This window comes from Parasteatoda tepidariorum, chromosome 6 (assembly GCF_043381705.1).
Source record: "Parasteatoda tepidariorum isolate YZ-2023 chromosome 6, CAS_Ptep_4.0, whole genome shotgun sequence".
NCBI classification, from domain to species: Eukaryota; Metazoa; Arthropoda; class Arachnida; order Araneae; family Theridiidae; genus Parasteatoda; species Parasteatoda tepidariorum.
In genome coordinates, this window is record NC_092209.1 from 81013551 (window position 1) to 81028785 (window position 15235).

At 28.9% G+C, this 15235-nt stretch overlaps 1 protein-coding gene across 1 annotated transcript in view; it reads right to left on the reverse strand.

Annotated features, from left to right (window-relative positions):
* Positions 1–8117: 8117 nt before the first annotated feature.
* The window catches only part of LOC107449250 (synaptojanin), a gene marked incomplete at its 5' end in the record, with an annotated part of 44624 nt that continues 37506 nt past the window's right edge, over positions 8118–15235 (reverse strand). The window contains 3 exon segments of the mRNA XM_043052725.2: positions 8118–8981; positions 11763–11860; positions 14892–15150. Coding sequence (XP_042908659.1) covers positions 8625–8981; positions 11763–11860; positions 14892–15150 — 714 coding nt within the window.

Here is a 15235-nt window from a genome sequence, read left to right on the forward strand (position 1 = left end):
GTAAAAAATTTTTTTAAAAGAAATTTTTATTCATAAGAGAAAAAAAAATCAGTTATATTCTCTTATTATTTAAAATTTTATTCTGTTGAATAAAGTGACTTAATTTTATCTTTTAAAAATAAAAAAATAATAAATCTGTGTCAAACAAAACATCTGTTCCTAAAGCAGTTTAAAATAAAGTGAAAGGGAAAAGTAAAAACACCTGCATTTCCAATGAATAAAAAAAAGTAATGTAAGTTGGGTTGGGAGAAACTGATCAATCAATTAAGTCAGCTGTGCATGTGCTCTACTGGTGTGTCTCCACATTTCCCTCTTCCAATTGACCATAAATTGGCCACACCTAGTTGACATTGAAACTACCACATGGGGTACAAAGTGGGGTACTATGTCCTCTTTGAGTCTCCTTGACATTGCTATAGTGTTCTTATTCTTGTGCAGTTCTCATATTGTTTTCTTTATCTCACATCGCTTATTTTTTTTATTAGTTATTAACTGTTAATTTTTTTTAGGTAATTGCTAGCTTGTTTTTTTTTAATCGTATTAGTTGTCTGCTTGTTTTTTTAATCGTTGTTAGTTTTTTTTGTCGTTATTAATTGTTAGCTTGTTTCTTGTAGTTATTCATTGTTAGTCTTAGTTTCTTAGCATTAATTTTTTTTTTTTGAAGTTTCTTGTTAGCTTTTTTTTGTGATGTTATCTAAAAGAAAAAAAAAAGAGCAATAATCTCGCTCCAAAGAAGAAACGATTATTTCTTAGTTCGTTGCATAAAGTGGAATTGCTAAAAAAGTTAGACAATGGAACACCTGTAAAAATGCTTTACAAGGAATATGGCGTTGGAAGCTCAATGATTTACAACTTGAAAAACAAAAGGCTGCAATTTTGGATTTTTATGCCAAAAATGATTCTCCTAAACTAATGAAAGACCGAAAAACTTTGCATCATTCCTAAAATAAAGATTTGGATGAAGTTTTGTTGGAATGGATAAGGCAAAGGCGTGCAGAAAGGATTCCTTTAAATCGGACAATTATAATGGAACAAGCAAAGGAGTTTCATAAACTCTAAGAACTGGAAACTGGATGTGATTATTCTTCAGGATGGTTTAACAAATTTAAGAAGCGACACGGACTTAAAATTTTAAACATTTTGGGTGATAAAGCGTCGGCAGATATTGTAAATACAGAATTGTTTGTAGAGGAATTTACGAACATTATGTCTGAAGAAAGGTACTCTCTAGATTTAGTCTACAATGCCGACAAAACTGAGTTGTTCTGGAAATACATTTCTAGGAAAACTTATGTTGCACCAGAAGAAAGTGTCCCTTCTGGAGTGAAAGATTACAAAGAATGAATTACTGTTCTTGGTTGTAACAATGTGACAGGTACACATAAGTGTAAATTGCTAGTTGTGGGTAAAAGTGCTAACCCTAGAGCCCTAAAAAATACTGAGATATTGCCCGTCATTTATAAGAGCAATAAATGTGCCTGGATGACACAGGATATTTTTACGAACTGGTTTAACGATCACTTTCTCCCTGAAGCCGAATCTCACTGTAAATCTTTTGGTTTACCAGATGATTCCAAAATATTGCTGGTGTTGGACAATTGTTAAGCTCATCCAAGCATTGAGATGCTTGAAAAAGATAACATACAGATCATATTTTTACTCCTGAACTGTATGTCTTTAATACAACCCATGGACGGAAGAATTTTGAATTCCTTAAAATGTTTCTATTAATTATTCTAAGGGGATTTCATACGAAACTGCCTTAACGACTGCAATTCCGGCAGCACCATCTAAACTTTTCAAAAAAGTTACAGCGTAAAAAATGCTTTATAGAGCATTGTAAATACATGGCAATCGGTCAAGCAAGAAACCCTTATCAATGCATGGCATCGATTGCGGCCCTCTTCCATTTTCATCGAGGGTAAAAGCGACGCACAATAATTCAAGGGATTTCGGATTTCTTCCGAAAATGAAATGATACAAGAACTTTTAGATTATGTTACTTCAAGCAAAATTGAAAATGTTCTTGACAAAAACATGATTAAAGACTGTCTGTCAATTGACGAAAACGCGGCAGTTACCTTGCAATTGACAAGTGAAGAAATCATTGACGTAGCTCTCGACAAAGAAAATAGCGATGAAGATTCCGAGGAAGAAAATATTGAGGAGACTAAAAAAATTTCAATTGAACATATGGTAGAGTTAAGCAAAGAATTGATTAAAGGAATGGAGCAGAAATCATTTTTAAAAGAACATGACATTTTATCTGTGTATAAAATCCAAGAATTTTTATTAAAAGAACAGCCTAAACATTTAAGACAATTAAAAGTTAGTGATATGTTTAAATCCAGTAGTAAAAAGTGATAGCATTTAAGAAACAAGTATTTATTTCTTTTGTCCTTTTAAATTCATATTATTAATCATTAAATTTCTTGCTACTGCATCGAAATAGTGAATATTTGAAGGTAAGTACATGCGTTTGGTATATTTAAAAGACATATATTGTTATTTCTATTATATGAATTATTATTTTAATTAATAAAATTTCTTAAGATGGGGCAGTTGTGAATTCATCCCATGATAATCTATGATCAAAACTTAATTAAATTTATTGGTTTTTCTGAAATTGACAGTATAATTTATTGTAGTATATGGGCGCCATATTGGAATTTCAGAAATACGGAATTTCCGTGGTCCAGTGAGTGCCGAATTTGGGGTCCTATACTTTATAGTGAAAGAGACCGAAAATCTCTTTGAAACATTTAACAAAGTAAGTACCTAGAGAAAATGCGCCAAATTTCTTTTTTGCATGTTTTTTAGCTAGGAAAAGTGTTTATATGTAAATTTTTGTTTATTTCGCTTAAGTTTCAGAGATATACGTTATTGAAAATATGCTTAATCACAAAAATATTAAAAAGATCAAACGCTAGATAATAGTTTTCTCAAATGCTTTTTAAGAAACCTAAAAAATTAAAAATTCTGAAATGATTTGAGTTTTATAAATATGTATATAAGTTTATATACATATGTATGTAATATATGTTTAATTATACATATTATATGTTTAATTATGCTGAAAACTGTTACACATTTAAGAGGACGTCACACTGCGGGAAAAAATTTTCTTCTAAAATTGCCTTTATCCTCCGTAACTAATTTAAAAGAAAGAAAAAGTAAGTTCAGGCAAACCAAGAGTAAGTCATGAAGTTTCAGTTGCTGAAAAAAAAAATTTAAAATATTAAAATGCAAACAATTTATTAGAAGAGAACTTCTCTGTTGCGTAATCCTAAGTTATCCCCTCATAATTTGTTTTCATTTGTATATTTAAAAATTTTCTTTTCAGTATTTGAAACTCCATGGCTTACTCTAGGTTTGTCTGAATTCACTTTTTCTATACTTTAATTAGTAATGAAGGAGAAAGAGAATTTGTGAGGAAAATTTTCTTCTTCAATGGTATGGCGTCCTTTTAAAGTTCTGAAAGTTTCCTGGTATGTCTCGCAGTCACACTGAGATACGTGTAACGAGGTTTTTAACTAAGCCGAGCAGCCAAAGTCTAGACATGATGAGTCCAAATATATAACAGGTAATAGCTATTTGACACTAATTAGTTTTGTATCTCCTATTCTCTTTATATGTTTATTACAGTAGTAGTAAAATATCCTGCATACCGTATATTCCGGCGCATAACGCCCCCCGGCGTATAACACGCACCAGTAATTTCTAATAACTTTTTTTAAATTTTAAGATACACTCTTCGTATAACGCACATGAAAATTTGGATTGTACATGTGCAATATCTCGTCTAGTATCTATAGAAAACCAGAAAGCCTTTCAGTGTGGGACATGTTTAGATCCCACTTTACAGATAATGCAAAAAAAAATTGTTGAAAGAATTTAACACCGATGTGGCAGTTATTATGGGCGGATTGACACCATTAGTTCAGCCATTGGAATTCTGCTTTTAAAGCCAATTTAAAAAAAACAGTGGAACACTTGGTTGTTGGAGGGCGAGAAAACCTTTAAGAAAGGAGGATATATGCATCATGCAAGTTTGGAAACAGTGTGCGAATGGATATTAAAAGCATGGGATGAAATTAAGCCTGAGATGGTTAGAAAATCATTAAAAAATGCAGCATTTCAAATAATCTGGACGGATCAGAAGATGACTGTTTATTCATGGATGAGGGTAACACAGATGATGAAGACGAAACAGATTGTGATGACGTGCCTGAAGAAATAACGGAAGACGAATATAATGAACTATTTATGTAATAACGAAAATCAATGAAGTATATAGGTATGTTATTTTTTTAAACGAAAAATATTTTTCTAAATTTAAATTTTTTTAATCTATAATTTTTTATATTCGGGGTATACCGCGCACCCGTAAATTCCAATGTTATTTTTTGTATTAAAAGTGCGCGTTAATACGCCGCAATATACGGTAAGTTGTATTAACTCCCTGAGAGTTTGTCTCGGCTTTTTCAAACTTTCAACAGTTGGCTTTCCTGTATCAAAAAACTGGTTTCCCCATGTTATTATTCAATAGCAAAGAAATGCATAACGGGAAATTTCAATACAATTTTACCCTATAGCTCAACAACAGAAGGGTTAATCACCTCAATTATTAATATCATAAAATCTGACATCAATGTATTAGGTATTTCACATCTCCTAAAACGCAAAAATAGGTTTCAGGTACAAAATATCAGTGTGCGTACAGACTACTTAGAAACAAAAAAGTCTCCAAAGAGTACTTGAAACTAATTAGATTTCTAAATTAGTCCTTACAAACTCCTTAGATTATTGTGTTGTATAGATAAACTTACTAAGTCCGCTGATGAATTTGCTGTCCAAGCAGGGAAACTAAATTATATGACTTAGCTGTCAAAATCTAATAGTTTTATGAAAAACTTTAAAAGAAAAAAAATTGAATTGCAAGAGTTAGAAGGAAAAAATAACAGCAAATAATTTAAATTTTACATGTTACAAGCAATCTTAATTAATAATTTATTGTGATTTTTTTTGTTTGTTTGTATAAAATGCCTTAGATTTTCTTATGTATTCAAATTTAAAAATATAAGATTGGTAGGTTTTTATGTTAATCTTTAACATCTATACTTCAACAAGATTTATTAAAACTTTATTTTTCTTAATGAAGTTTGACAAAGTCAAAATTTATTTCAAAAGGGCTAGAAATATATATGCAAACTATACATTTTTGCGAGTTCCTTATAATAACTGCTTTTTAGTTTAAAAAAAAACTGTCTAGTTATCTTTTACACAAAGTGTTTTAAATTTTGATAAGTCCTTAAAACTTTGGATGCTCCTTGGATTTCTTCTTCTGATCTCTATATGAACCTTGAAATATGAATAACAGTTCAACTAACCAGAAAGCTCAAGAAAGGAAAACTTTCAGCAACATATACTTTTTAATTATTTTTTTAGAAGAAAACTGATTTGGACATTAAAAGAATTTCAGGATTTATCTTATCAGAACCAGGATTTGTACGGTCCTTAGAAAATTAAAAAGTGCTTTTAATAAGAAAAACTACAGATTTCTTTAAATAGTTTTTACTTTAAAATTAAAGAAAAAAATCTATATCAGATTTTGTGACAAAATTTGGAAACATTAAGCAAAGTGGTGGATACTAAATGACGATTTTAATTTTGTTTCCACTTTTTAAATTTTAAGGACCTTACAAACCTTGAGAATTTTTTCCATATGTCATTGAGTTTTTTTTCACTTTTTCCTTTTCCCCAAAAAAAGAAAACCATACTTTTTAAAAATCAGAAACTTTCTCTAGCTCAGCCTGAAATCAATTCGTTTGTCATAAAAGCTAGTAACTACTCTTCACAGGGTGCATGGCGTTTTTAAAAAGTGCTTATTTTCGATTTTTAAAAGCCCTTAAAGGTGCTTTTTTCATTGGGTGTTTTTAAAAAGTGCTTAATTTTTCCCTTTTTCGAAATGAGATTTTTCTTTACCATGTTGATTTTCGCTTTGAATTATGCAAAAAGACACAGTTCACATTGTTCTATTCAATGTTTTCACCATTAATTCAACCCCAATCTATTTCGGCGTATTGTCAGTCCGTAGGGTATGAAAACGCCATTCGTTTTCAACTATTCAAAATTTCATAATTTTTGACAATTGCCGAAAACAATGCCAAAAGTTTTTTTCTTAGACATGACGGCTAAAACATGATAAAACCGTCAATTATCAAAACTTTCCAACCCTGCCTAATTATGATCTATTTTTGAAGTGCTTAAAAGGTGCTTATTTTTTGTTGAATAATTTGGCAACGCACCCGTCTTCACTTTTTGTCTACCTCTAAGATTTTTTATTTTTACTATTACGCAAAATGAGTAATTTTTATCGTAAGCCGACGGGCTGCTAACTAACATAAGCGTTTTTCTTTCTTTTTTTCATAGTTTCACGAATTCTGCTTAATGATTTTAATTAGAAACATGTTTAATTATTTTAAGAACAGTGATAGAGTGAATAAAAAAATATAAAGCAAAGCAGATGATTTATAAAAGGATGAACTTACTGGCGATAATGTTAAATTTCGATTAAATAAAATTAACATGGAGACATTGTTAGGATCATATTCCATGGTGTACTGATTTATGCCTATTTGTAGTTTTCATTTTTTTAAACAAAAATTTTAAATTCACTTATAATACTTTTTGAGTCTTTTTTTTATAGTAATTTAGTATTTTTTTTTCACTTTTAATTCTTTCTTTTTATGTTAATCTACTATAATAGTTTTTTTCTTTTTTATTCTAATTATTTATTATTGGAACAAGTTTGATGAAGTTAGATTTTTAATCTGTGATTTAATATGGTATGGTACTTTTTCAGGAAAATACTGCTATGTTGAAAACAAAAAAGGTTTGGCATTAATTGAAACAGATGGTTAATAATTAAAAGAGATGAGAATAAAAAACGTTTATCTTTACATTCTTTTTATAAGAGTGAAAAAAAAGGTAAATAAAAGTAAGTATTATAAGTCAATTTTTTTTTCTGTTTTATTCACATTTTTTCCACTTTGCAATATCAGTTTTTTTCCGTTTTGATTAACTAACTAGCCATAAGGAAATTCAACCCTTATATTTTTTTCCTATTTAATTTAATTTTTATGTGTTTAAAAGAATAAATAAAATAAAGTATAAAATCAAAATTGGTGGAGGTCTACATTTTTTGGGACTTTTCACTTAGGTTCGGCTAACCAAAAAGTTCCTTTTTTTAAAAATTGTATTCTTCAATCTGTTATTCATTTTTAATATTTTTATAGAGAACTATTTCTGCTTTTATCTACTTATAATATTTCTATAATCAGTGATTTTGATAGATATCCGCTTTTTTTTTTGAACTTTTATTATGCCACAGCATATCTTTTATTTAATACCATAATATGGAATTGTTTTAATTAATTTGTTCTGCATTAAATAATTATAACAAATTTGTATTTCTAATTGTATTCTTCAATCTGTTATTCATTTTTAATATTTTTATAGATAACTAAAGTGGATTTTTGCTTTTTATAATATTTCTATAATCGGTGATTGTGATAGATATTTGCTTTTTTTTGGCACTTTTTTAATGCCACAGTATATCTTTCATTTAATACAATAATATGGAATTATTTACTTCAGCATTAAATAATTAGAAAAAATTTGTATTTCTAATTGTATTCTTCAATCTGTCATTTATAAAAATATTAAAAACGAATAACTATTGTGGCTTTTTTCTATTTTATAATATTTCTCCAATCAGTGATTGTGATAGATGTCTGCTTTTTGGCACTTTTAATATGCCGCAGCATATCTTTCATTTAATACAATAATATGGAATGATTTATTAATTAATTAGAACTAATTTTTATTATTTGTTAAAAATGTAATTTTTTTCTCCACTCTTATTTTGTTTTTCTTCTCACTTAAATTTTTTTTTCTTCAGTTGTTAATAGTTTTTATGAAAAATTAACTATTTGTTTTTACCCTTTATTCCAAATTTTTTTATTAATGTTGATTCATATCTTTTCAGAAAATTAGATAATATAGGAAATTGAGGTTTTCAATTATTTAAAATTTTCGAAGTATTGCACAATCTAGAAAGTTAAGCATTTATTGTAGTTCTAAATTCCTTAAACAATCAACAGATTTACAGAAAGAAATTAAATTTTTACTCTTCCATACACGAATTACAACTTTAAACAACATTTAAACATCTATAAACATGATTTTATTTGTATACACATTCTTCACAGACAAATAGATTGCAACAATTTTTGAATTAAATTCTCTAATTTAATATAGAATCTTTCTTTGTTAATCAGAACTGTAAATAATTTAAAAATCCTAAAATAAATAATGTAATAAATTAATCGCATAAATAATTAATTCTAAAAAGTATGTATAAAACATAAATAGTAAAAATAAATTTAAATATTCATTACATCTAAGTACAAAATTATAAATATATAAAAAATAATAAAATTAAGAATAATCAACAGTAAAAATTCAAAATATTTCACATTCTTCATAAATTAGTATTGCACATTTAACATTTGAGGCTCTAATAATTTAGTATGATGACTTTCAATTTAGTATGACTAAGACTACTGTGTCGACTTCCTTGGAGCAACTGGTGGTAGATATGCTGGCGGCTGAGTTGGTCGAGCTGGTAATGAAGGTGGTCCTACAGATGATCTGTTAGGTGCTTTTGGACGAGAAGGAATGGGGGGTGCCATCGCAGTTACACCATCAGAACCTTCAACAGCACTTTCTCCTTTCTTTTTGCTAACACTTTTCTCGATAGCACTTAAATCTGGGGGTGGAGGGGGAGGTGCAGATGGTGGAGGACAAGATTTATAATTATCTCCTGGATCATTATTTGATATGGTAGTATGTTCTTGGCATTCCTCACTTTCATACTTTGGAGTTTGGATTACATTTTTCTCTGGTGGTTGAGGCCTCTGTGTAAAAAAATATTTTATGTTAATATAAAAATTAACAGAGATGATTGTGCTCTGGAAAAAATCCGGATGTCTGGATTTTTCGCTGATCGGTATCCAGAAATCCAAGATCCAGAAGTTTCAAGAAATCATTGATCACATTTATGTATAAAAATTCTTGGATATTTTATTCAAAAATATTAGAACTAAAATTCATACTTGGCCTCTCTTCCGTTTGTAAATATTTTTTCCGGTAGAATAATAAATGTGATTAGAGATAAAAGTAAACTTATACATAATTATTCATTTAAATTATGCTACATATAATTTATTTAGAATTTCATGTTTTGAAAATATCAATGATTAAAACTTATAAAGACATTGATTTTTTGAAATGCATCATTAATTATTTTACTCAAGAAATTTTCAGGATTTTTGAGTTGGGCTCACAATACTTTGTATCAAGGCAATATGTACAAAACCCCTGTATCAAGGCAATATTCTATGCAAAATTTCCTCTTCAATAATGCAAGAAAGGCAATGGTACTTTTTAAATTCTACCATACGTTAAAGATGGCTCAGAAGTAAAAGGTGCTTTTAATCTAGAATCTATATCATTAAAATGTTTCGACGGAATGTATACAATGCCGAAACGATTTGTTGCTGACAATACGGTCTCAATCAAGTTAAACATTTCACATTGTTGAAAGCATTATTTATGATTTTGAAAAACCGACAAAGTATAATACAAGAATTTTATTGGTATGATTATGATTTAGCATTAGTTCAACCCCTTCCTTCTCATTCCCGTGAAAACGACTGGGTGAGGTTTCGCCCTCTATTTCTAGCTCCCGTGCCAATAAGAGTAAAACTAATTCATTTCTTTTGCCCAGAAAACATTTTATTTCTCAATTTTACACACTAGATGGCAGTACCAGGATATTTTTAAGGTAATTGTAGATAGTNCCGGTTTTTTGGTTTTCTGATTTCCGGATAACGGGTTCTGTACTGTACAAAAGCCAAAAAAATAGGAACTTTTCTGACTGTTTTCTTGAAAATTAATTGATCGTTAAGGGGTTAAAGTAATATATTGGTAAATAATACAGGGTAATTCAAAATGAATAAAGCAATTACAAACAGCTATAACTGTTCAATGAAAAATAATTTATCGATAAAATTAACATAGAATGTAGAAGGAACTTCAAAATTTCTTTATGTAAGTGTTATGTTGTTCATATTCTTGAAAATAAAGTGCTGATACTTGATAAAATTTTCTGTACGTTAGCAGTAAATAGTGTTCAGATGCTTTAATTTTTGATTGCTTGAATTACAATTTGGTACTTGAAACACAGAGAATGCTGCAAATCACAAGATTGGGCATAATTGGTTGTACTTGGCCTGTTGAAGTTACAGCATTAATTATTATCATGCTGAAGCAATTTTCTGATCAGATTTACCTGTAAGTGATGTCAAACGTGATTGGCTGCAGAATCGTGACATAAACAAATACCAAACCACAGGTGACGTCGCTTGCGGGAATTCAATTATAATTTTAATTTAAAATTTACGTATTTTAATCTAAGTACTAATGTAGTGTAGAAAATTTTATGGCAATATTACACAATGTTTACTTTCACACCTAATTTTAGTATGCTACTTTAAGAAGCAGATAGTATATTAAAATTAGGTGTGAATTTTTCCTATATAATTAAAAACATCCTATATAATATTGTTTTCTCATTTTTGTAAAATATTTCATAATTAACCTTGCATTAGGTCAAATAAGTATAGTTCATTCACCAGAAGTTGGCACTTGTCTCCGCCTTCATCACATGGTATCAGATGACAGTCCATACCTGCCAAGTCTCTTGCTTTTTTTAAGAAGACTCCTGTATTTTATGATTATCTCCGATTTATCTGTATATTCTCAAATTTCTCCATATTTGTTGAAGAAATTTTTAAAAAAATTTGGCAATAAAATATCCTCTGACGGCAAAAATACTCTTGTTCCTCAACAGATGCTGCTATTGCCAATACTGCAGTATGTTGAGTGTTTATAGTTTAAGTAATTAATAATGGTTTGAAAAAATCTTTAGATGAAGATTTCTATACGTATTTTTTACTTCACTATATGCAAGTGCTTCTATTATTTCCGATTTTGAATTACATGATGTATCAAAACTTTACTTTGTAGTCTAAAAAATGTCGCTAGTAAATTTTCTGTTATACTATTTCTCAAATGTTGGTAGGTATGCAATACTATTTCGCTATTTTTGGGAGAAAGATGAGAACAATCGGAGTTGCTATTTGGCGGTCTTATGAGAAAAATATTTATTTTGAAGCTTTATACGCATTATTTTAACATTAAATATTTCATAAATTGGATGATATTTCTCTCTTTTGAGTAACTTTGTCCTTTTTGAGACATTTTGCTGGGTAAACAGCAGTTTTAAAATTTAAAATATATTTAATTAGTTAGAGTAACAAAAGGTATAATAGCAGATGATACTACAAATGACGGAAAAAGGATTCACTGTTTGCGTTTGGCATTCATTAAGGGTTGTCTCAATTTCAAGCACGGAGATGTTTCTCTTCTTACTCTGCTAAAATGAACTGTGCGTCCGAGGAGGTGGAGTCAAGTGCTAACTCACTATAAAGAACTAATTAGAGTTTTCTTCTCAGTATTCAAACTTTCTCAATTAATAAACACAAAAGAAATTTGGTATTTTAACAAGAAAAACAAGAAGTGAAAAGATTTCTTAGGTGCACCAAGCGCTCAATTATAAGAAATGCCTTGCATACCTGAGGAGGTGGAGGACGCATTGGAGCACTTGCTGGAGGACGCACTGGAGCTGGAGGACGAGGAGGAACTTTTACAGGAGAATTACATTTAGAACCATCTGAAAAACAGGCAATTGAATTTAATTCATAACTTAATTGGAATAATAGAATACACTAATATTAAATCATAGAATGCACAATTATTAATCTAAATGATATTTGCTCAATTTTACATACAAGTAACATGTATGCTATTTAGTTTTTTGAGATATTGTTTTATCTTACACATAGCAAAGAATTATTTTAAATTATCTAGTCAGCATTATGAATTAGTGCATATCAAAAAGAATATTTTGTCTTTTGAAAAGATCACCTGAAATTGATCTTTTAAAGACAGTTGATAAAGAAATTCTAGTTTTAATTCTTTATTTAATTTATTACTCAATCAATTGCCAATCTCAATTATTACAACGTAGGGATTTTTATTATTTTAAATAGAGGTCCACTTTAGCAAAATAGGAAAGGAAATTTGAAAACCTACGGAGTGGTAGTTTTCAAAGTTTCGCTAAATCACTGATACCTTTCCCCCCTCAAATTCAAGAAATGAATACTAATTCAAAACTAAATAATTAAGGAACAATTATAAATTTAGTAAGGACCAGTAAGTACAAAGTATATTACGTCATGAGGTGACAAAGCTACCATTACTCTCCTAATCCTAAAGTATTATTATTTTTTTGGATAACATAAATGTAAAGATTTTTATTATTTTAAAGAGAAGCATACTTTTAGCAAAATAGAAAAGGAAATATGAAACTCTTAAAGCTTGCGAATTGTTAGTTTTCAAAGTTTTGCTAGATCACTGATACTTTTCTCCCTCAAATTCGGGTAATGAATACTTATTCAAAACTAAATTATTAAGGAACAATTATAACTCTAGTAAGGACTAGTAAGTACGAAGTATATTATGCTATAACCCATTAGGTGTCAAAGCTACCGTTATGGAAACAACTACTCTTCATCTTTTTCTCCTTCCTTCATTGATTAGTTTTATGTTTTATTAATGGATCACTGAATATAAAATATCCCATATTATTTTTTATGTGAATGAAAAGTGTTTATCAAGTATTCAAATTTTATACTAAAAATAGTCTTAATGAGAAAAATTCGCAACCTTTTTTTTATTATCTTTTTTGAACACAACTTTTTGTTAAATGTATAATTAAGGAAAATCTTTAAAAGTAATCTTCAAAAGCTGAGTCAAAAATTTTATTACAAGTAGTTGATAGCGACCCTCCTGCTTGGTGGTCCCGATATGTGAGCTTTGGTGGGAAGTTTAGTCAAATTGACTTTTCACTTATTCTTTTGTTCAAAAGCTTGACATTGAGTAAGATTGTAATGGAATTACCAAAATATCTTTATCAATGACAGCGCTAAGATATAAAGTGTGAACTCTTCTTGCTTATGAAGTGTAGGTCATCTTAGAGACCTAACTATTGACCACTTCTCTTTGTTTGTAAAACATGATTTGCCATTCTTAAGGAACAAGAGTTGTATTAGACCTCATTCCACATGCAACAAACCCTAAGTGTCATATTAATTTCGTTGAAAACTTTTTTTCAATTCTCGAATTTTATAGAAAATTATGGGAGATAAAGAATTTAAAAATCAAGGGAACAATTAAAGAAAATAGACTAAAAAAATGACCTCTAAGGATATAAATAAATTTAAAAAGTGAAGCATTGGTCAAAATATCCACAAAAGAAATATCTGTTGTAAAATGTAATGATAATGTGGTGTGCATGGTTTCAGATTTAGAATGCTATTGAAAAAACAAAAAGGTGGTGTCATACAAAAAAAGAAAAAACTTGCAACCCAAACAAAAAAGTAAATTTTCCATTATTTTTTTTTTTTTTTAGTTAAATTTGTTGATTTTATACTTTATTTATGATGTGAAAGTTCTCTTGATAGTCAAATTGCATAAAGTAGTAGAGGTTTTTCAATTCGCATTTGGAAAATTGAAGGGATGGGGAGAAAAATTTGACAAGGTAGTGTCAAGACTTCTGTGTCAGAAAATAGCTATAAAAAACTAATTAATTTTTTAGTACAAAATCTTTATGCAGTATACTCTAGATATTTTGAACTTCAATATCTTCAAAACATTGTTTTGTCAAAAAAAATATTTTTCCCTTTACAGGGGTCTGTCCAGGCCGAATTTACTACCGTTTAGCGGTATCTTCACAAATTCAACTTTAGGAAAAACGGTAGTTTCACAAAATACTTTTTCTTAAAATTTTTTTTTATCCCTTAAGAAACAATAAATCCATATTTTTGTGTCGATTTCTTAATATATTTTTTAATTTTTCAGAAATTATGTTTAAATTTTCACAAATTAGGTACCTCTTAGAAAAGCCTAGACAGACCCCTGCTTTACCATTACATATTGACCTAATGTTAATTTAAATTCCGAAATAAAATGTCGAAGGGTTTCTTCTCAAAACCTTGCTATGTTGAATTTTTTTCAAAATAGAAAATGAATTTTTTCTCCAAAATCACAATGTAAGTTCACTGTGAACCAATTTTCTATTTAATGCCTAATTATTTTTTCGTGCTTCAAATAAAAATAAAATAAAATAATCATTGCAAAATAAAATACTAAGTGCAGAAATAAAATTATCATTATTGTATTTAGATTTATAGTCAACTAGCATTACATACATATTTAATAGTATAGTTATTCTCCTGTTTCATGACTCTATTTTTTATGGTAATAATTTTCATTTTTTTAGAACATACTTAGTTCTGAACTTGTTATCTCGAATTTTTTAGCTTCCCTTCAACTTTGAGATGTCAAGAGTATACTGTATTTACAATTTTAAATGCAATAATTATAAAATAGTTTAAAAAATGATTGATGTTTAATACATTAGCGCCTAATAGTTTAATATATTGTCTTAAGTGACAAATAACAAAAATCTTAAGCACAAATCATACAAAAAAACTCCACTTCTTACCTACTTATTTCATACAGTAAGTCTTTCAGATATATCAAATTTCAATCTGACCTTCATTTTAGATGCCTGTGACTTTTAACAAAATTATTTTACCTACATCCAGTACATTAAGTTAAAATGTATTTAGGCAACTTACCATCAGCAATAGCATGCCATTCTTTATGACAATCCAAGGTATTCAAAACGTGATCATTCAGTTCACTACTATCAGCTGAATCGGGGTTGTTATCCTCATTTAATAATTCATAAAAAGTGGATTCTTCATCAGATGGCTTAGGTGGCAATATGTTTGACAATAGAGGTGTTGTGTTATTTTGGCAAAGTTTTAAAATTTTGCAGATGCTGGCTTGCCATTCTGGGGATTTCAATCGAACTCTAAGTAAGCAGCCATCGATCTAAAATTTAATTATAAGTACTTAGCTCATGCATACAATACACAAAATTTTAAAATACATTTTAAATAAAGGTAATGCATTTAAA